This window comes from Chiroxiphia lanceolata, chromosome 2 (genome assembly GCF_009829145.1).
Source record: "Chiroxiphia lanceolata isolate bChiLan1 chromosome 2, bChiLan1.pri, whole genome shotgun sequence".
In the NCBI taxonomy this organism is placed as follows: domain Eukaryota; kingdom Metazoa; phylum Chordata; class Aves; order Passeriformes; family Pipridae; genus Chiroxiphia; species Chiroxiphia lanceolata.
Window position 1 is genome coordinate 81,226,441 of NC_045638.1, and position 23,420 is coordinate 81,249,860.

The window sequence follows — 23,420 nt, forward strand, 5'->3', positions numbered from 1 at the left end:
TCATCATAAAAAAATTTCTTCCATATATCTAGTCTGAATTTTCACTAAAACTAAAATGTGGGAATAGAGATTGCCCGTCAAGACTGAGGCAAAAAGGTTGTTAAGAATATCCTCATCCATTCTTACCAGTTTGCTGGTCATGTTCATTGGAGAGGTGTGCTTTCCTTGTCCTTCCTTTTCTGGCTGACATACCTGTACAAGCTCTTCTTGTTATTCTTTGCATCCCTTGCCAAGTTCAGCTCAAGCCACACGTTGGCCTTCCTGACCTCATCCCTTCACAACTGCGAAGCAATCCTATACTTTTGCTGGGATACCTGTCTCTCCTTCCACTGCCTGCGCATTTCTTTCTTGTCCTTTAATTTGACCAGCAGGTCCCAACTAATCCATGCTGGTCCCTTCCTTTCCTTTTCTGAATTCTTGCACCTGGGGATTGAGAGCTCCTGCATTCTATGGAAAGTGTCCTTAAAGATCTCCCAGCTCTGCTCTGCTCCCTATTCCCTGAGGGCAGATTGTCAGAGGCTCTTACTAACTTACTCCTTGAACGGCTGGAATTTTGTTTTCCTAAAATTCAGGGTCCTGGCTCTACTCTTTGCCTGGCCCAGAGAAGTATTTGGAGCTGCTAGGGTACCTGAGAAAACCATATTGCTTCCTACATCTTGAGATCATAATGAAAAGTGAGTCAAATCCCAGGAGTGCTTTTTAGGAAACCTGGTGTTTTCACACTGATGAAACTGCTGTTGGCACAGACAAATGAGGGATAGGTAGATTTGTCAAACCCTCAGGCTGCTGCAGCCACTGGCACCATTTTATGACGATCATTAAGAGAGTGAAAGGGGATGGCAGGAGCCTAAGGTTTATGTCAATTCCTGCAAATTAACACCCATCAAATTAAGTTGTTTTATAACAAAGACAGTGACTGTTATAAAGGAAGGAGAAGGCCCTTCAGCAAGGAGAGATAAGACCACAGTTGGGGTTGTGTGATAAGGACTCATTTAAAACTGAGTAGATGGGCAGTTATAGCTGCTCTGTTGAACACTTGCACAACTCTGTTGTTCACTTGCACCAGTGCTGTGGGCTGTACGGTGGGAAACAATTGTGAAACATTTTTTTGTCACAGTGGGAAACCCCTTCTGTGCCCAGTGACTTGGTTACCACCAGTCACAGTCCTGAGATGGGTAACTGGGAACAAAGAGATCCAGTCCCACCTGAGGCATGTCTCACCTATAGCTTCAATCAGTGCATGGAGATGCAGGTCAGAGCCATTCTTCACACATTGTTTTTCAGTATTGGGCATTGTTTTCTGTCAGAGTTCAGAGCTGTTGGTTTAGAAAGTGAATCCCAGGAGGCTCTGGTTTAAGGATGTTCATGTTCTTGCTGTGTATTCTCAGCAGGAGAGTTTTGATCTTAATATGTATCTCTGACAGTCATGTCACCCATGTTGTACCCATTTGAATTCAAGTGTTTGGCTCCAGTGATGTGGTTTTTCTGTTGTTGCTATTGTTCTTTGTGTTTAATTATTTTTCTCTTTCTTCACTGAATATTTTGTTCAGGTTGACTGCTCCCTCATGCCCTCCTTCAGCAAAACTGGCATTGATGGTGTTTGTTTTGCCTTTTTTTATTGCTTGAGGAAAATTTTCACATTATGTCATCAATTTTTTTCCCTTTTTTTTTGTGCTTGTTATTTAGAAGTGACACAGATATCTTTAAACTACAGAGAATTATAGGGAGGGAGAATCCTATATGAGGAGGGATATAGAAGGTGCAAAGAAAACCTAGATAAATGCTAGTGGAAAAAAACTGAGGAAACTAGACAATAGCCTGTAAATGAGGAGGATAAAAAATTACAGTAATTTCCTATAGAATTTTGCATTAGTCTTTATGATCAAAAGAAAAGGCACAGACTTATTCTCTTTCCATCAGGTCTGTTAGAATGTAATAGTTTTGCAAATGCTGCACCCTTTTATACCTGATCTTATAGTGACAGCCCTGTGTGGGTTCAGGTCTGGAAGATGGTTGTATTCACATAGCATCCTGCTGAGCTCAATGTTCCTCAGCTCAATGATCCTCAGCTCATTGTTCTCCAGCATGGTTTATCTTTGAGAATGAATAGGGGCTTTTGAGAATAAAATTTCCACATGTTCCTAGTTCACTTGACTCCATGTGATCCTAGCAGCCCAGGTCTCCACTAGCTCGGGGACTTCAGGACCATGCTTCCCTGTATGGTGCCTACATACCCTTTGACTAGTGGGACTGTCAGAGTCACTGCACGGTGGGAAACATGAGGATAAGGTGAGATGCCGAAAAAGATACATGTTATACATAAGCCTGTTATATGTAAAACTTCAGTGTCTTTTTTAGCACTGCTTTGGAAATTGAACATTTAAATGTAAACATGTATGTATGAGAGTGTCACCTATTACTGAATTATCCAACTCTTCCTCTTACAAGACTCTAGTTTTGATTGCTAGTAGTTCTCCTGTATCAACCTCAGGCTAGATAATTTTTGGGAAAGATAATAAACATATGGCAATGAGACAAGAACATTTAGATGAATAAGGTATACATATGCACAGATAATATATGCCCACACTAAAGGTACAGACAGATAATCACAAATGTCTCATTCAGTCAGTTTAGGAAGTTTGCACTGCCTCAGCTGGAAATTACCACTCCTTAGTGGAAGCACAGAGCCTGTGTGTGCGCACGTACCTTGTCCTGTAGTACTAGGCAAAACAGGTCCCCACTCACACCAGCTCTTGCTCTAGCTAGAGGAGTGGCATTTTCTTAAACCTCTCTAATTTGTTTTCCTGCAATTGTGTGATGAAAAACTAAAGGGTTTGGCCTGTTGCAATGTGGGTATTGCATATTACAGCCATTGCAAATGATAATGCTGAAGTAGAACAAATCATTATGTGTCTGGTCTTGTCCAAAGTCTTCATCATTCATGCTTATTGGGAAACTTATTTTAAAATAAGTTAAAGCTCATGATTTAAATACAGAGCTCCATACAGTGCACAGGATAGTCTTTGCCCAAGTACATTAGTGGAGGCCCTCCTGGTGTCTCTCTGAACCAGGTATCTTGTCCAGAAAGTGTAAAATGAGCTCACTCCAAGCCAAGAGTGCCACTGTGCCCCTGTGGCTGGATGGAGATATGGGAGGAAATTCTAGCCCTGTTGTAGTCAGCTGGAGTTTTGCCATTGACTTCGATGGAGCCAACATTCCTCTTCTAATGCAGACATTTCACAATAACCTCCTCTGTTGAACTTTCAACACGTGCATGTTATTTTCATTACAAATAAACAAAATATTTCTAGAATGGACACCTTCTTATATACATTATGCCAGAAGATGACATTAAAAGTTCACCATGGTGCATGTGGTAAAATACTAATAATCCATCCTTGAAGTCTCTGGGAAAAATTCTGACATGAACAAATCTCCTTTAGGTCATTTTGCCTGAATTTACAGCAATCAGATTTACAGCTGAGGGTTTATTATTTTTGCAGAATGCACATGAATTCCGAATTTGCCATACTCAGAAATGGAGACAAGACTTTCATCTGTGTGCTTGGCTTTGGGAAAAGACATCCCTGTGTGTCCGGACCCGGGCCCTGGTATAGAGCAGACAGGAAATCTGCCAGACTGCCTCTGCAGGAGGCTGCCTCCAACACGTGCAGCAAGGAACAAGAAATGTCTTAATGATTAATCACTGTCAACCTTTGTTCTCGTTAAAGACTTGATTGTCGGACAAGGCTGGTAATGAGGCACTGTTCCTGGATCTGTTGCTGTGTGTCTGTGCAAGTGCTGAATCTGAGCTTGGACCCTGCAAGATGCAGCTCCCACATTGCCCAAGTTTAAGAAGTTTGGATTGAGAACATTGTTATAAGACTGCCTGCTAGTGGCTATGGGACTGTGCAGCTTTATAGCAAGGGATTCTGGCAGGGCTACAAATAAATCACTAATGGCTGAAAATCAGTTCCCAAGGATCTCAGGAGTAAGCAGCACTCTTGGTGCTGAAAAGGCAAAGTGCAATAAAAGGTTTCTATTAAAAATTGCACAAATAACTAACTATCTGTCAAAGTCTTTTGTTCGTGGTTTCTCACCAGTAGTGAGGATTGGCTTCTTTGAGGGATTTGCTCACCCATTTTTATGTGTGAGATTGTGCACAGTGTTACCTATTTCTGAAAATAGTTATAGGGTACACTTTAATGTCAGTGTGTCAAAAAAAAAATGTCTTTTTAAAAAGCCGAGTGTCCTTGGCTCTTCCAGTGAAAGCTGCAGCAGTTGAGTGTGCTGAAATACTTACCCCTCTGCATGCTTAGTACCTGCTGTATAACTTGATGTCCAAACCTATCCCTCCAATGGGTGAATCACACCACGAGGATGCAGAAATCAGGTGTGCTCTCTACTGTCATGATCATTTCCAGCTTCAGTGGAAAGGGATTAGTCCACATTTCCTCCTTGAGCTCCGTCACTCCAGTTTGTTGAAGGAGTGACACAGCATTTGCTTCTTTTCCCTGGCTGGATGAAGGCACAAGTATTTCTGGCAGACAGCCTGGGCTTGTGAAATTGCAATGCTAGTGTCCGTGATTCCTTATGTATGTGCCTTGGAAACATGGTTGGCCCTGAAATTTTTGTCCTGAGAGCTCAGATGTTCTCAGGAGAAAAACACAGAAGTTGGCTGAGCCAACTTCTTATAAACACTCCACAAAATTACTGAAAGGAAATATTTTGCAGTCTTCACCCAGCTGTATCTCTGATACTAGACACAGAAAAAACAGGTCTCAATATCTTGCAATATTCAGGTTTTTCAAATGCTATTTATACATATTAAAGCGATCTTCCCAGGATGCATTAAAAATACTCTCTAGCCAAGTATTAGGAGAAATTCAGCCTATCTTTTGCATGGTTAATTTGGGAGGCTTTTTGGTCAGTCTATACAACACCCTTAGAAAGAGATCACTAGTGCTTGACAAATCAAAGTTCACACTCACTCTTCCAGGCATCTTACTCAAGTGTGACTAGAAGCATCCCAAATGAAGAGTGTAAGGGAATGTTCCTATCATCTAATCTGGGTTCCTAACTTGATTATCTAAATTAAACATCTGAAGCCTAATTATACAACCCCATCCCTCTGTACAGTGAGGGGAGAGCTCCAGTAGGCAGTTTAGACAGAATCTGCTCTAAATTTTTTGTTAGAGACCTAAACTTAGAAGAGACTCACTTTGATGCGTTCACTCCCGACTTGATGCTGGGCACAGAATGAGTTGCCCCACAGAGGAACAGAAAGGTGGAAAAATTCCCCATCTCCTTTTGAGGGAAAATCTGCTAAAAGCAGAAGCTTGCCTCGTGGCACAGATGCCAGGGCTCCTGGCTGGGAAGCAAACATCCTCTGTGGGCATTGTGGTTTAGTAAAAAAAATTACCATTGTTTCCCTTCTGTCCCACCAAAGTTATTCGGCAGTTTAAGGCATTTCAGGAGAAAGAGATGAAAGGTTTGCCCATCCTTTTCCAGCCAAATGTCCCTAAACCACTTCTGAACTAAGAATGCAGAGACATAAGCTTGCAAAAGGCTTTCAGGGCTCCTGACAAGCTTTAGAGAGAAAGAAAGAGGAGAGGAAAGGAGAAAGGTGCAGTTTGGTTGGAAAGGTCCAAAGCAAGGAGGCAAGAGAAAGGGAAAGGAGAAGTAGGGAGGGGAAGGGAGATGAAGGGAAAATGGGGGGAAAAAAAGTGCATTTTATAAAGTTCATGTGTGTTAAAAGCCAAAACATCCCTTCATTTGTATGAACAAAAGTCAGCTGCAGCAAGGATAGTGAAAAGCAAACTTGGTCTTATGTGCTTTGATTTACTGCTAATTTAAACATTTCAACATAATGTTCTTTGTGATGCTGATGAACAAACCCCTAGTTGTGCTACCACCTCTGAGGAGCTCTCACTGACTGCCTCTTTCTGCGTCTCATAGGTTTTATATCTATCTCACTGTAACATCAGAGGACGTGGTGCAACACACCTGCTTTGTACCTAGAGCACTGTCATGCTGAAGTTTCAGCACCATTGGACCAGCTGGGGTTTTGTGGTGCTTGGTGAACACTAACTCAGCCCTCAGCTGCTGCCACTGCCCCAGCTGGCACCAGACACAGCTCTGAAAGGGCTGCAGCTCATTTGTAGGGATGTGGCATGTCAACAAGTGGGGCAGGAACTGGGGGCAGACTCAGATGGACATTTGTACTTGTTGGAGGTGTGAAGCTTCCAGCCTGTCCCTGACACCTGGCTGCATGGATGTTCTCCCTGGAGGCAAAGTGGAAAGGTTACCTTCCTTGTGCATGGTGTCACTGTGCAGGCAAGCACTTGGGGTTTTGCAGGTGGAGAGATGCCGGGCTGCCTCTGCAGCCTGCTGGGCAGAGGCGCCCCTGGGCAAGGGGACATGCACATCCCACTCCAGGCTTTCTTTGGTCAGGGGTTTCTAAAGTTAAAGCACATGAACCACAGCACGGGAACCTGGGAATGAGGTTCACAAGGCGGTACCAGCAGCTTTAGATGTGTGGAGTTGTAGTAAAGCTGCTGCAGTAAAGCCAGGCTTAGAGCAGGATGAAACAGTTCAATGAAAGCAGGGTGACTCCAACCCAAGTCTGCCCTTCCTCATCAGGGATGTTGGAAGGTGCTCTTTGTCCAAGTGCAGGAGCAGAGCGCCACATCCCTGACAGCAGTGTAGCCCTTCTGCTGTCTGATTTGCAGTGCTGCAAGCGTGGGGTGAGAGCAAGGCTCAATAGCACTGGTTCATGAAGGATCAAACTGCTGTGCAGCTAATCCCCTAATTTATTAGGAAACTTCTCCCATCCCAACATGGCTGATGGAAGATCAGCAGGCAGGAGAAGTAACATATCTTAGATTCATAGGTTTGGCACTGACATTTCATGAACAGCAGGGAAAGGACCAAATGCGAAAAAAAACCCCAACCTGGCTCCAAGTTGATGATTTACACTGTTTTCTCAGGGTCTGTTTGCCAAGCAGCTGGTGTTTTGTGCCAATGGCTATTACAGGAGAGCTTTCTTTGATAGGTACTCTGAATGGACACTACAGTTTATCTTAAAACAAAATCCCTCCTACTGCTTATATGGGCTGGTAGGGGATGAGGGAATGAAAAAGTTGGCCTTCGTTGGTTTTTTTAAGCAGGACTATGAAAGCATATTCGGGGAGCCTGCACTATCTGTGCAAAAATGCAACAGATGAATTCTATTAATGGATGGAACATGTGGCTGGGTTCAAACTAGAGTTGTCATTTGAATACAGAAGTCAAAGCCAATTTATTGTAACATATTTTTCTTTTCAAAATATTTTAAGAAAGACAAAAAAGTTTGCACAACAACTTGGCAAGCAGGTCTGTTGAGAGGAGGTATTTTCTATCTTGCAGCTAACATAAGGGCTGAAAAATGTGGCAGTGCCGAGCAATCCTGGATTCCTTCTGGAACTGAAAGAAAGTGTGCAGGATATTATTGTGTAAGAGCCCAATAAATTTGAAGGGTGGGTTTGTAAGACTGCCTTGGGGGCTGCAGGTGGCTCCAGAAGAAAGTCATGGGTTTTATTTCAGTAACAGTCTTTAAATACTTTATCTAACTAGCTACACACTCATGTGTCGCCATCTAGAAGCCACAGAACTATTTTAAAATAGAAACACCCATAACAATCATTACATTTCTTCCTTGCCAGATGGCAGAAAGATAAGTGGGATTAGTCTGTAGTGAGTGTCACTGGGGAGTGGAAGGATGCAAAAGCTAAGGCACAGAAATGGGCTTTCCTGGAGTTTGAAAAGCAATAAGCATCAGTGCTCCATGGTCTTCAGGGCATGAGTAGAATCATAGAATCAGCTGGGTTGCAAGGGACCTCTGAGATCATCAAGTCCAACCCTTGATTCACTACTGCCGTGGTTACTAGACCATGGCACTAAGTGCCACATCCAGTCTCATCTTAAAAACCTCCAGAGACGGAGAATCCACCACTTCCCTGGGCAGCCCATTCCAATGCCTGATTACCCTCTCTGTAAAGAATTTCTTCCTACTATCTAACCTAAACCTCTTCTGGCAGAGCTTAAGACCTTGCCTTATTGTCTTACTGATAGCTGCCTGGGAGAAGAGACCAACCCCCACCTGGCTACAACCTCCTTTCAGGAAGTTGTAGAGAGTGATGAGGTCTCCCCTGAGCCTCCTCCAGGCTGAACAGCCCCAGCTCCCTCAGCCTCTCCTCATAGGACTTGTGCTCCAGTCCCTTCACCAGCCTTGTTGCTCTTCTCTGGACCTGCTCCAGCACCTCAATATCCTTCCTGAACTGAGGGGCCCAGAACTGGACACAGTGCTCAAGGTGTGGCCTCACCAATGCTGAGTGCAGGGGAAGAATCACTTCCCTGGACCTGTTTGGCCACACTGTTCCTGATACAGGCCAGGATGCTATTGGCCTTCTTGGCCACCTGGGCACAGAGCTGGCTCATGTTCAGCTTCCTGACAATCCAAATTCTCAGGTCCCTTTCTTCCTGGCTACTCTCCAGCCACTCTGTGCCCAGCCTGTAGCGCTGCAGGGGGTTGTTGTGGCCAAAGTGGAGGACTCGGCATTTGGCCTTGTTGAACCTCATCTCACTGGAATCAGCCCAACTCTCCAGGCTTTCCAGGTCCCTCTGCAAAGCCCTCCTGCCTTCCAGCTGATCAACACTCCCCCCCAACTTAGTGTCATCTGCAAATTTGCTGATGGTGGACTCAATAACCTTATCTAAATCATCAATAAAGATATTAAACAGAACTGGTCTCAGCACTGATCCCTGGGTATGTGTGACCAGGTCTTGCTCCACTGTTGGTCAGTCCATATTTCCCTAGATGCCATGGGGGACAATGGCCATGGAGCAGACTTTTGCTATGATCCAACATAGGCTGAGTGGTTTTGTGTGTACACTGAGAAAGCTATTTCCTACATTTGGTAAAGTCCAAAGTACTAAACACTGGTGGAGCAAGTAGGCAGAAAACATATTGCTGCTGAGGGAAATCATGGCTGAGAGAAAAGGAGCAGCATATTGTCATTCCATGTCTCATCTTGTATGAGCACGATTTGACTCCTCAAGTACTTTTCTCATTGCTTTCTTCAATGAATTTTGGCCATCCCTTCCTCATGAAGCTGCACACTGGGAAGAGGAAGCAGATCCAGATTCCTCACCAAGACTAGAGACCCTAAAGCACTCTTCAAGGTCCTTCCCAGTTACACATTTGTTTTACCAAGGAAGTTGATACACTCTAAGCCTATTTAATCCTGTTGCTAGTGGGAGTCAATTAGCAATCTCTCAGAGATTGCTCTTGTCAGGGAGATGACGGGATGAATGAAAGCAGTGCCATTCACCCCACTGCCAAGTATCAACTTACCACCTCTGTATTTTCTAAGAATAAATGCCACTTCTAGTAATAAGTCTGTAACTTCTTGCTGCTGTTCACCAGATGGTAGGAACCAGCAGATGCTGAGTTTGTTCCTTCGTGGTCAAACAAACTGCCGTACAGCCCAATGCATGTTTCCTGAGACATCCCCAGGACGGCTCTGTTACTTCTGGTCATGTTTCCCAAGCTCCTGGTACAATATTGAGGTTTTCCACTGGAATCACCTGGTACATTTTCAGTCTCCCCTGAGCAACAGTTATTCAAACCCCTTCTTAATTTGTCAAAGCCTTTGTATCGGTCACTTGTCCTGAGAGTCTGTGGGCTGTGTCCTGAACTTGAGCTAATTACATACAAAGGATTATTTCCTTTTCTTGATGCTTGTTATTATTTTCATCCTTCACGAGCCATTTTTTCTGTTTCAGGATCAACACTCTGTGGTAGGCCAGGGAGCTGGCCCCACTCCAAGCTCCAGTTCTTGCTCAAATCCAAACACTGGAAGTGGTTACATGAACTCATCCCAGCAATCATTGTTGAATCAGCAGCTGATGGAAAAGAAACAGGCTCTGCAACGGCAAATGATGGAGCAAAAACAACTCCTTCTACAGCAGCAGATGTTGGCAGAAGCTGTAAGTTTTCTAATCCCTTATTTTACATGGAAAATGTTGTCAAAAAAACAATAGAAAAGAAAGCTAAGATGGGGAAAGAAAGCCCCCTAAATTTTGAGGTAGTTTTGGCAATGCCTAGAACTTCAAGAGTGTGCCTCATATTTTTCAGCACTTTGCTAAGCCCCTTTGAAACTTTCTTCAGTCTATATGAAACAACTTAAATGTCCAAGCTACTGTGGTGTCATTACAAGAACAGTCCAAGTGTATACTTGATTTGAGGCATATGGAGTTTGTCCATGGTTTTCTTTGCAAGATAAGCCAACGTGCACTGCTAAGCTACTTCAACCTCAGAGGAAAGTTGACTTCCAGACTCTTTGACCAGGCAGCATGGTGTAAAGTGCCTTTGTGTAAACAAGGCTCAGGTACATTGATTTTGAGCACAAGTTATGTGCTTGGCTGGGATCATACATGAGTCCTCCTTTCTCTGTTTGTCTTTTTGCATTTCCAGATACCTGTAGTCAATTCTTCCCTCTCCTTTGGTATCTGAGAGACCAATTGGGAGTTACTGGTCCTTTTATGAAGCATGGGGGATTCTACAAGGAAATATTTCTTGCCTTTTGGTTTATGCAGAAGAAAAAGGAGTTTTCAAGTCAGCTCTGTGTGATGGAGTTTTCTGTCAGAATTTTTAGCAGAACAAAAAGTTAATTGCTCAAATAGCTTCTCTTAAAAAGAAATAAAATAGAAATTGAAAATACTCTACAGAATGTGTTTTTTTAATCAGCTTGACTTTGCTTTTGTATCGTGTACACAGAAACATACAAAAAGCTTGCCTACAGTTTCTGCATGCATTGCAGGGATTTCCTGGGAGATAACTTGTCTTTCTTCTTCACAAGGGTTCAGGTTTAGCAGGATGTAAAAACAAGCCTTAAAAATCTTAATCAGACCTTTCACTCCCATCATGCATTATAGAAATGCCTAAACACCACAAGAAAGGCTCTTTTCCCAGTGTTTTTAAGTGCTCCCAGGAGAAGAAAAAACAGATTTTTCATTAGAAAGTCCATTTGCTTGCTCTTTTCAGGCAGAAGATCCTCAAATTACTCTGGTGGACTTCCATTACAAGCCAGGGCCCGACTCTTTCACACTGATGAGCCAGCTTGCCATTCTGGCAGCTGAGCATGAAACCTGGGCACATTGTGCCCAGGTGTGAAGCCTGCCCAGCAGCTGTCCAGTAAGGGGGTGTGTGCACCAAATTCACAATTTCCTGCCATGAGGCCACATGTGCCAAGGTTTTGTTGTTCATGGGCGAACAGTAGCACACTGAATGCATCAAGTCACACTGATGCTGATGAGAGATTGGCATTGACTTTGGTGCCTGCTCTTTCCAGATCTTTATGAACACAGGGCAGCTAGTCAGATTTCAGTTCAAGGACTTTGATTTCTATCTTCCTCTTACCACAGACATGTCCTTGAAGGCTCAAAATAAAAAAAAATTCTCCCCAACTAATATTTTTTTCTGCAATCTTTCCCTTCTGTCCTTGCCCCAACACTTGTACTCCCAGTGTAACAGGAAAGACAGCACCACACATATTTACGGGGAAGCACAGGGCATTGGTGAGTGGCACGAAAAACAGCCATCACAGCACCATCCTTGCTACACCATGTGTCCTACTGTCATCCCTGCTGAGGGGAGATGAAGCACGAGAACAAAACTGATTTTTAGGGTCACTCCTCCAGTTTAGGAGGAAGGAGTGAGTGAGGACTGGGCATAGCTGTGGATGGGGACGATGAGCTGAAGTCCTCTTTGCCAGCTGTGCATGCTGAGAGAACTATGTGGGTGAAACAGGCTGATAGTCATTGACACAGCCAAGGAGCAGGTGTCAACCTTTGTTGCTCCCCAGCTGCACCCTGGCTGTGTGGGTTTTTTGGGTTAGACGTGGGTGTTTGCTCTGTCTCTGTTCTTTCAGAGAAAGCACACCTAGCTGCACAGACAGGGAGGGAGCCATGAGGAACCATCAGGCCCCTCTATCTGATCAGCATGGTGAGCAAGACAGGGTGTACATCAGAAGATACTTTGTACTGCACTGCAGGTGTGGACAGTGTTCTCAGAGGCTGAGAAGCTCTCAGTGATTTTAAGGAAAGTTGAACCAGTCTCAAACACTCTGCAACCAGCAGAAAGGTTTCTTAGAGACTTTAGTAGGTGATGACATAGTTTCACAGGTGCCTCTGTGGACCAGACAGGATGAAAGGAAGAAACACTTGAGATTTATACATACTGAGACAACAAAGAGATGGGCAAAACACAGAGACAGGAAAGCATAAGGAAAAGCAAATTAATGCATTTCTAATCTAATCCTCTAGGAGAAAATAACCCCACAAGATCAGCTGAACAGACACTTGACACGTCCACCGCCAGATTATAAAGACCAAAGAAGGAACGTGGTCAACATGCAACAAGCAAACCAATATCCTGGTAAGTGCCCATGGGCTCAATGAAACTGTTTGTTTCCTTCCTTTCTTCCAACTGGAAGACAATCCAGAAGAGCCATGCATATACAGATTTTCTGGATATCCACTTATATCACCACAGAGGCAGTGGGTGGTGGCTGTTGCTCTCCTGTGCTACTTACTGTCTTGCGCCACTGAGAAGTGCTGATGTGTGATCTGGTGGTTCATCCAAGCTGATACTGTCTCTCTCAGACATGGGGAAGAAGGGGTTGGTACCCCTCCCATTAGCACTGTCTGAGGCAGAGGTGCACTGAAATACTTGATGCAGAGGTGTCCTCTTGACTATGCAACCTTACTCCATCCAGATGCTTCTCTCATGTATGTGGCACATTCTGCTTCAGAGATTGAGACGAGAACCATCCCTCCCTTTGAATGGCAGTTCTTGTACGGTGTGAGGACCCTCATACTGATTTTTAAGTACTTCACATGGCACCATCATGGGTGGTACTTTTGGTCTCTTTAATATGCCATGGTCATGGCCTTACTGCTGGTCTAGTTTCAGAAGCATAGGCCTGCCTGTTCGATTTTTCATGCTGTTCACCTTGCTGGTTGGCTGGAGGCCACTCAAGAGAACAAAGGAAAAAATGATGAGGAGAGAGAGGAGGTGGGAGAAATGCAGCAGATGGGATCAAAGGATGTTCTTTATACTGCAAAGTGCCTTTGCATGTAAGTTTAAAAAGGATCCTTTGCCTTCTAGTATCATTTTGTATACAACACACTGAAGAAAAAAAAGATGGTCTGGTGTTTTGTTTTTCCATAACTGTTGGCTCTGCAGATTCAGCCAGTGATCTGAGTCTTTCCTTCCTACCTGTCCTTTCTAGCAAAACTTTTTCATCTTCTATTACGATTTTAATGAGCTCTGAAGTGAAGCTGTTTCACATGCCACCCCTCTGCCCAACCTGCTGGCCATGGGACCACCAGCCCAGCTCTGTGGGGAAGGGCCAGGCTGGGCTGCTCAGGCAACATTCAAGCACTCCTTTGCTTTGCTTCGAAGTTCTAGCAGTGATAAGCTTGCTGCAGGCTGGAAACTGCCACTTTCTAATGGACCTGAGTGTTTATGATCTCCAGTAAATTTCCACAAGCATCCCTGATGCCAGTGTAGTAGCCAATGATGAGGGCAATGCCACAGGGCAGACAGCGCCCTGCTTGCTGGCTAACTCCTGTGCTCCCAAAACAAATGCTTTGGCAACCCTGGCAGTTTGCTGGGGAATCTTGTGATTTGGTGTGTTGTTTAAAGGCTCATTCCTGGAATCAAATGATTAACTGAGACTCTTGGCTTTTACTTAAAAACATTCCTTTTCCAGCCTGAGAGAGAAAATGGAAGTGACTGCAGCCACATCTGTAAAGGCTCCAAAATGAGTAGATCGCCATTGTTATGTGGTGGCTCTTGCTGTTGTTAATCTGATGGACTCTTTGTCAGTCTTGTGGTATTTGGAGTCCCATCTGCTGGGTTTGAAGCATGTGGGATTGGCAGCACTTGTCCATTCAAATCTCAAGTCCCTGCTGAGTGAGCCCTGGGAGGACAGCAGCTTTTTAGGCGAGCCTCGGAGAAAGGGTTGTTCTAGGAGTTTCCGACAAAGCTACGAGACGGAGTGATTAGGAAACTCTTGCATAAGGGAATAACAGCAGGGAATCTGTTCCCTTTTTCTGGGAATAGCTCTGCTCAGGTCAGGGAAGAAGAGACAAAAAGCTAAATAAAATAACACCGGGGCTTGAAGAAACTTCATTAAGCATTTTATTCCTCTATGCTTTTCCTCACAGTGCCATGTCATGGCAAGAAGCAGGTGAATCAGGTAGGGAAGACGTTTCTCTGAGTTGCTGTAGCCTGGGGTGCCCAGCTGCTGTGCTTCTGGGTAAGGCATTTCTTCCCATCTGGAAGAAATCAGAACAGAAAATACTTGTGTTAAAAATAAAATCATAAAAATAGCAATACAAAGAAAGAGGAAGCTTCGTCTTTTGTACAAGTACAACCCATGTCCCAGACACTTGTATTTTTCAGTGTGGCATTTGCGGGAGCACTGAGATCTGTTCAACAGCTGGCAGGGTCACCCCAGGAGGGGCTTCATCCCAATGACAAGTAAAGCAGCTCCACAAACTTGTAGTTCAACTGGAGGCTGCCTCCCAGGACGGGGGAGAGCTTCTTAATTTAGGTATCTATGTTTATATTAATTTGGAACAAACACTCTGGTTGTGGAGTCACTCTCAATGTTAATAATGATTTGGGAAGAGTTAATTTTTAAGTCCTTAAGGAAAAAAATTGAATCCTTTGCATCCATTACTAAATGGAAATAGCATATGTATAAAAATAATTTTTTTTTTCTTCAGTCCCAGTCTGAGGGAGCTGAACATCATTATGGTGACATTTCAACAGGAACAGTATATTAAACAGCTGTTCCTAAACACAGACTTTTAAAATATGTATGCACATGATTTGTCTTCAAGAGTTTTAAAAGAGCTGGCTGAGAGGTTCTCCAAATTCTTAATGTTACTTTCTATTTAATCTTGAAACTCCAGACTGCTAATGCCATGACAAAAATTAAAAGACTAAGTAGATTATTGTAGCCCTAGTGACCTAATGAAGAACTCAGCAAAACTACTTGGGGAGCAGATACAGCCTGAATAATAAAGAATATAGGAAGGGGATATAATTACTGTCAAACAACGTGGAATGATATGAAAGAACCTTTTCAAATTTCCATGGTATTTCTTGTTCAGATAATGTCCTATAAAGCATCTGACTTCTTACTGCCAATTTTTATTAAGAAACCAAAGTGACACAAAATTAACACAGCTCAAAAGGTAATCGCTGACAGATCTCCAGATATCACTGTGAACAGGCTGTGTGATTGGAATCGAATGCACAAACACTGTCAAAGACAAGGCCGAACAAGGAAAACAGAGCTTACTTTACATCCATACTGGAGATGTGCAAAAGCTATTACTGTGACCAGCAGTGATGCACAGCTCTGAAATCAAATGTCGAAGGACCAAGGGACTGGAAAACATGCCACTCACTGAGATTAAAGTATTCGGAGAATGCTGCAAGCATGACATATTCTTGAAGCACCTGTGTGGTACGAAGGAACTGATGATGAACCACCTGATAAAATTCATCACACAGACCAATATATAAGATTTGATGACAAAGTTAAAGTTAGTCGAATTGTCTGTTTTTGTTGTATGTATGAAGGATCAAACCAAGGCGGTGTCCCATGTCCAACAATTGTTAGTAGTTGGTATCTATGAAATAGAAAATCTACAGAATCGTATGTTCCTTCCTCTGGCAGAGGGTCAGGGAATTCCCGAAATGCAATGGTACCTTAGTAGCCAGCCCATTCAACAGCTTTTCTCACGCTTTGGGAGCCACCCAAGGTGATACGAGAATTTAGCTTGTACTGTGCCATGCGGCAAACATTTCCTCAGCTGACCCACACATTGTGTGAAGAAACATCTCCTTTCCTTAGCCTTGAACTTGACTTCTCCAAGCTGTGCTTCTCGCAGGGCTTGTACTGGAAGCAACAGTAGCAAAGGCAATTAAGCTATGGAGCAGCTGATTGTGCAGAGAGCGTTCTCCACAGTGCCACCTACAGCAGCTGTGTTTGGAAAATGGTTGTCTTCAACCAGCGTCTCAGGGATTAATTCAGTCTTGCAATGCATAAGCAATCAGCCTACAGTGGCATAATTGATTTACCATGGCCTCGAAATAGAGACTATGTAGCTGCAAATGTGCTACAGAAGTGAGCTTGTGTCCAGGTTTGGAGGCTGAAGGCCTCTCTTCTTGTGATTCGTTGGCAGGTGTCAGGTACAGGAAAATCCTCCAGTGGGCAGAATTAGCCATGAGTGGTACATTTGTGCCAACTTATAACTCATAGTTTTCTAATGCACAAAAGGTGAATTTCATGTGCTGCAAATGCCAGCATATCTTGTGTGATTCCCTCAGCTTCTACAGGAGCAAATAGCCCAGCTGGAAAGGGAGTTTAGAAGGGCATCTGGGTGGGACTCCCCACATAGAACGCTAAGCCATGTTCTTGTACCTACTCTGCCACGTGGGAGGACAGGCAGGTCACAGACTGGGCTGAACTGCTCTCCCAGCATATGGCTGCAAATGTGTGAGCTGCAGTCTCGGCTCCCACTGTCATCTGGGACAGGAATTCCCGGAAAGGATGGATACTGCTGCTGTAGGTGAAAAAGGAGCCTGATGATGGTGCCTCTAGCTCCCCATTGTCTCTAGAGGGAGCCATGATGAGCCATGCCCTTTAAGGAAGTTCTTGATCTGCAATCACTTAAACAGGCTTTGTCCTGTCTAAGGTGACTAGCACTTCTGTAGAAAAAGGCAGAGAAGTCTTCTCTCCTGCCCAGTGGTTCAGCCTGTCCTTCCCAGCTCTAATATTTTTCTTACAATGAGTACTAGTTTTGGCTCATCTGCTGTCCTCTGAAGGGATGGAAAAGCCACCAAGGGCTTCATATAGGCCAAACCACCCTTTGGATGATAGGCATCTATAAGGCCTTGAGCAAGTTCATGTAAGTCCTCTTAAGAGCACAGTATCTTCTTCAAGAAATTCTGCTAATAGAAAACTGGATTTTTGACCTGTTGGTATATGAATGACACCACTCATTCATGCACTCATGCTTGTTGTAACACTTTTATTTTCTCCTTTCCAGGTGGTTCGGCAGCTGTGAGCATGAGCTCCAACAACATGTCCTTATCCAACCCAATTTCAACGCACAGCATCATGCCCCAGAGCTCCAGTCTCATGTCCACCACTGCTGGAAGCCGAATGCCTTCTGTTCCTGCTGCTCGGAATATGGGCTGCTATGGGAACCTTCCCTGCAACCAACCAAGCACATACAACGTGACTTCAGGAATGAATCAAATGCAGCCACACAGAAACCAAAATCAGGTTCTGCCCAGTCAGAATAACCCCATGGTGTCCCGACAGCAAACCATGACACAGGGAAACAATGTGACAGCTTTTGGGACGGGGTCAGTGGTCAACACTCAGCAAATAAGGCCAAGCTTGAACCATGGAGCAACAAGTATCCCTGCTCAACGGCCAGCCAATGTGATGATCACAGCTACTGCCACTGCCCAGAACTGGGCCCCACAAGAAGCTACAGTGAAGCAGCAGGATGCACTGAAGCCTGCAGGGGTCCGTTTCCCCACTGGCACTCCATATCCTAACCAGTCTTTGCAACGCAATGTAGGCAACCAGCATTTTCCTCAGCGTGCACTGGCACCTCCTAACCAGTTAACAGCGGGAGTCCAAATGAGGCCCCCTCTAAACCCAATGCACCAGACTCTAAATGGACAATCTGCTGGCTCACTACGAGGGCTCAGCATAAGACCTAACCAGCTAAGAGGACAGACGATGCCTACCTTGAATCAGCCAGGAACAAGTATGACACCGCCGTCATCTCTGCCATCAACCAGTTTCACGTCTACCAACCAAAACTCTAGGGGTTACCAAGGAGGTGATCATAGTAATGACCTAGCATTTGACTTTCTGAACCAGCAAGGTGACAGTATAGGACCTGCGCTCAACAGTGACTCGGACTTCATAGATTCTTTACTGAAAACAGAACCTGGTAATGATGACTGGATGAAAGACATCAACCTCGACGAAATTCTAGGGAACCACTCATAAGTGACAGTACCGAGAGGGAATCAGATGAAGAGGCAGCAAGGACATTAGCTTTCTCTTTAGATGCCAACAACCTGCTTTATTAATTTACACTCCAGTAACTGGGCTGTTCTTTAAAATACCGCATAGGGCAACTGCCCTCTTTGAAGAGTTGCTCTAGGAACAAAATTGAAGTCACCCCAGATGAAGTGATAGCGTAAGTGATATTTCTGCCTGTCACAAAGGAGTGAGAATGCATGAAGGGTCTGTTCCCCACACCAGTGCCCAGTGCATTGCAAACTCATCAGTTCTTCTCACAGGGACTGTGGGGAAAAACATGTTTAGCTTCCCACACATGGAAGCACCAGACAGTGGTATGGGTTGTGGAACAACATTTCTCTGAGTGCAAGTAAGGGCCTAAGTGGTCCAGAGTTCTTCAGTCATCATGTTCACAGCCCTTAACTTCCTTGGGACTGCAGCCCTGACAGCATCAAGCCCTGTGTAAATCTCATGGTATTACAAAAACTGTTTACTTCTGCTCCGTACAAACTCACATTTTCTTTCTCAATGATTTTATTATAAACCCTCTATCTTTTGTAGCACACAACAGGGTAAGTGGTCTTATCCAAGAGAAGAAGGAAACAGATCATCCAACACGTTACTCAGTGTGCTCTAGCATTTGCATTCTCCCTTTCATCAGTGCTTGCAGTGAGTATCAGAGGACGCTACTGTCCTGCCAGTAACACAGTCATTTTGGGCATTGAGGGAAATATGAGATGAAGTATTACCAAAGCTCAGGATCCTCACTTTGCTACCTTGCCCTACCCCAGGGACTCCAGTGACTTAATGGAGAACTTGAGTGAGAAGGGTGCTTACGATTTGACCCTCACTGACTACTTTTCCAGTCCAGCTTAGAGGAGGGCAAATGCTCAGCTAAGCCACTGTGCTCATTTTCATCTTAACCCATAGTGAGTGTCAGTTAGTTCAGCCCAGTCCTCTTCTATCAAGCAGGTTTACCCCAGAAGAAATGCCATCATTTTTGTCTGGGGAGAGGCTGTCATTTTGATTGCATTTTGGCTCCATCCTGTTTTTCCTTTGCTATACAGGGGGAGTTGATGAAAGAGTTCCAGTGATGGCCAAGGTCCACACAGCCTCCACTGGGTGGAGTATGAGAGACTCTGCCCCTGAAACTAGCATGCATATCAATTACAGCTCACATTAAGAGGCTCCGCTCAGCCACATCTGTGCTTGTAGATGAAACAGTTCGGGAGAATATTTTTGGGCACTGGACTAAATCATCTGTTCTGCTTTTGGTGATGGCCCAGCTAACACTGTCCTGAGCAATTTCTGTGCATCACTAGGAAGATATCCTGGGGCAAGGACCATTTCCATAGGCAGTTTGGAGCCACCTTGCCTTGAAGGCTAACAGAGCAGAGCAATAAGCATACAGGCAATTCCATACCTACCAAGGAACAGTCTCAACTGTGTTAAATTTTTTGCTATAGACTTGGTCAGTAAGGACATTAGATGGATATGCTATGTCACTATAAAGCAGCTCCACAGTGATTCAGACAGGATTCATGGATGGGAACAGATCTCGCAATTCAAATGAAAATGCTGTTCTTTAAAATGATGTGGTGCGACGTGTTTCACAGCCTCCTCTGAATTAGCTAAAACTAGATGTGGCAAAGGAATACAATGCCTACGTTTGCATGCCTTGGTGCCAAGATGCATTGCTCTGCCTGTGCAAGTGCTCTATTCATCCTTGTTAGTAGCGGTGGGATGAGGAGACTATTTGACAATAGCCTCTGCACTTATCTGACCTATTTCTTGAGAGAGGTTTTAATAAGGCTTTTCCAGTCAGCTCACCCTGTCATTTCAAATGGGCACAATTTTTCAAGATATTTCAAGAAGCACCATCACACAAATGAGCACTACCACCTCCAGGAAAGGTGTAACATGGGCATTTAGTTAGACATGCCAGTTGAGGTTGTTCATTCCCAGAAATGTTTGTCATAAGAGGGACAAGAAAGCCTGCTGCAGAATCCCTTCTGCCACCCCAGCTAGTGATCCTTGCACACCCCTGCATTGTGTAACATGGTCACTCAGCTGCCCAGAAAGCTCCCTCCTCTCCCCAGTTTTGGTTGGGGTGCATGTGGTCCCTTTGATATATCAGTACAAGTTTTTCCAAGTCTTTGAAGAGCTTTTCAGCTCAGGTCACTGGGGTCCCACCTAAGTTTGGAAAGATACAAATGCAATCGAACAAATGTGTCCCCTATAAGTCATGCAAAACTAGACTGAAATAGCAGCTACATGAGTTTGAAGCAGAAGGAAGATTGGCTCATCTGCCTCACACACAGGCACATACCCCATCTACAAGGGTCAACAGTGACTGCCAGCGCTCTGGTAGGAACAGACAACTGCAATGGATGCCACTAAGGCCGAGGCTGAGTTTGTATCACCATGAGCAATGGTGACTGAAGTCTGGTAACTTCAACTACCCTCACACACCATTGAAAAAGCCACCACTGGTTCCTGTATTAAGACCACACTGTTTTCCAGATCCTCAAATGATGTAAAAAAATTGTTCAGCTGAGGAGCTGATCCCAAAGAGTCAAGAGTTGGACTCAGTGATTCTTGTGGGTCTCTTCCAACTCAGGATAGTCTATGATTCTATGATACCATGTGGTGGTGGATTCAATGCTGAGTGTTTTCTTGTTGGCCTCAGCCTAGAGTGGAAAAGACACTGGGCTGTGAGTGCCATACCTGGGAGCAAAATTTCATCCTGTCTTAAGTAAATTCAAAAACGGTAGAGGCCACGTCCAGTCCTGTAAATATAAGCCTGATGCATTTGAAATGCAAGCTTGTAAAGACTTTTGCAACCAAAACTTGAATCCAGTATAATTTTTTCAGAACACTTGTATCTGAATGGAGCTAGTGTCTTTTTTCTCTTTCTTTGCAATGGCTAAGTGCACTACCCTTATAGTCTATTTTTCATCATTGACCGGGCACTCTTCACAGTATTGGGTTGTAAATATAAAGAATTATTTGTTTTGTAAACTTTTGTAAAAACAACAGCAAAAATTAATAATATTTTGGTAGGAATAATAAAAATCATATTATTTGGGTTATATTTATACATATGTGAAATAAATATACTATCACAAAGTTGTATTTTATACAAAAAGTCAACGGTTACCTTTTGTATTCTATATACAAAGTTTTGTATGATACAATTGTTTATTTTTATCTGCAGACTTCAACTTTGCGTTTTGGGGGAGGGCAGAATGGGATCATGGTTAAATAGCTGGGTCTGACCCCAAGCTCACTGAAATCGATGGAGTCTTTCCATTGCCTTCACAGGGCTTTGAATCAAGCCTTTAAATAACCTTCAGATATGTTTGACATCTGAAGCTCTCTGGAAACCTCAATATGAAAACATTCCAGGTTTCAAATTTTTTCCCTGAAAAAGGCTTTTATTATTATTATTATTATTGTTATTGTTATTATTGTTATTGCAGCTGTTGGGATGCAGGTGGGACCTATGTAACTGTCATGTCCTTGTTGCATGTATGTCTGCTTTATATTTTCCCCATATTATAAACCAGTGTTTCTCTATACAGACTGAAAAGATGCTGTACAGAAATGTTTGTGTTTATGCATTTTTACATGTGGCTGTATATACCTCCTAGTACTATGCAGTGACACTTATTTGACTCCATTTATTTTTCACCTAAACATGAATAGTATGTTTTTCAGTAGCTATCAAAACTCTGCCAATAAATCAATCAAAATTATCCTAAGTGTCTCTTTTCTTAATGTGAATTTTATATTGAATGTCAGTTTAGTCACCTGCTGGTTCATCTGAGTAAATTAAAATTATGGTGATATTTTACGAGGGGGGATGAGAAAAATGTTCATGTGGCAGCTTCTAGGAGCTCAGCCTGCCTCTTCGCAAGAGAGCTGTGATGTTTTCCTAGTGACTGAAGACATGGTTTCATTACCAGCAAGGGTTAACAAGTAATGGTTAACAAAAAATAGTATTTTAGCTCCTGGTGAATGGGTTGATAGAGTCTTGCAGCCCAACAATTTGCTCTGGGATCCTGCAGAAGTTAAAGCCGAGAACTGTGAGCTCCCAAGAGTTAGGCACTCCAAGAGGGCTGGTCAGGTCCCCAAGCCCATGCCCTGCCCTGGATCATGCCCTGAAGATATCTGCCCCTCTCCCCTCACTAGCAGACATCCCTAATGAGATGCCAGAAATCAGGCAACTCCCTTCTCCTCTTTTCCTCCTTGCCTGCATCGCATTACACCTCATTCTAGCCTAAAGAGATTCCAGCCTAAAGAGATTTCAGCGTGTACCAGATCACATCGGGTCCAGATTGTTTCACACAAATATTCATCCCTACCAGGCTATTTTTAGCAGGTCAGCGCTGAGGAAGTGATGTCCTGTTCCTTGAGAGTCTTTCTGGGCTCCATCTCCAAGTGGGTGGCTCTTCCTACCCCACAAACTGAGCAGAAGGGGTGGTGGAAGGGGATATTTCAGAGGGACAAATGTCAGCGCATCAATGCCTGTGCTCAAAGGCTGCCTTGTGCTATTTTCAGATGTAGGGAAAAAAAAAAAAAGGGCTCCCCACATCTTAACTGCTTCATTGCTGGTTGTGATGCTCAGGGACTGCCATCCAGTGCATCCGTCCTTTTAGTCCCCCTCTGCTCACCTTCCTCCACGGGGTAAGCAGGGGCAACCTCCCTTGGCTGCCCCTCACAACACCAGCTCTGCTGACTGCTGTCCTCATGGGTTTTTTGCTAGTGTTGCTCAGTCCCTCCATTGTGTCTGACTCCCACCCACAAATGGCTCCTCTGTCCTTCCCTGGCATCCAGTGCTTTCACTGGAGGGATGGGGGAGGATGCTGGCAGGTGCCCTGTGTCCCACTGCACCCACTGTACCCACACTCCCAATCGTGGATGGACACGCTGAAGTGAGGAGGTGCCCAGGAGGTGTATGGCTCTCTCTTCAGCATCTCCAACACAGGTGGCAGACAGTGCTTTCCTCGCACTCAAGAGAGGAAAATAAGGTACAGTCCCACTCATCTGAAGGTAAACCTGAAACAGGTCAAGAAACTCAAGCCCTAAAAGTGCCTCTTTGTCTATCGTAGCTGTAAAGGCAGAAGACAGGACAGGTAGGATGTGGGAGCCTCAGGCAGGGCTGCTGCCCACATGAAGAACACACGTCTGTATCAGCGAGCTGAAAAACAGCTGGGGACCCCTCCCTGTCCCTGAAGCTTG

General features: G+C 44.2%; 1 protein-coding gene across 1 annotated transcript in view; it reads left to right on the top strand.

Moving 5' to 3' along the window:
- MAML2 (mastermind like transcriptional coactivator 2) overlaps nt 1-21,925 on the top strand; it is a 213,385-nt gene extending 191,460 nt beyond the window's left edge. The window contains exons 3-5 of the mRNA XM_032678666.1: nt 9,829-10,032; nt 12,370-12,481; nt 17,179-21,925. Of these exons, the coding sequence (XP_032534557.1) occupies nt 9,829-10,032; nt 12,370-12,481; nt 17,179-18,161 (1,299 nt within the window). The 3' untranslated portion in view covers nt 18,162-21,925. The remainder of the gene's footprint in view (nt 1-9,828; nt 10,033-12,369; nt 12,482-17,178) is intronic.
- Nucleotides 21,926-23,420: the final 1,495 nt, after the last annotated feature.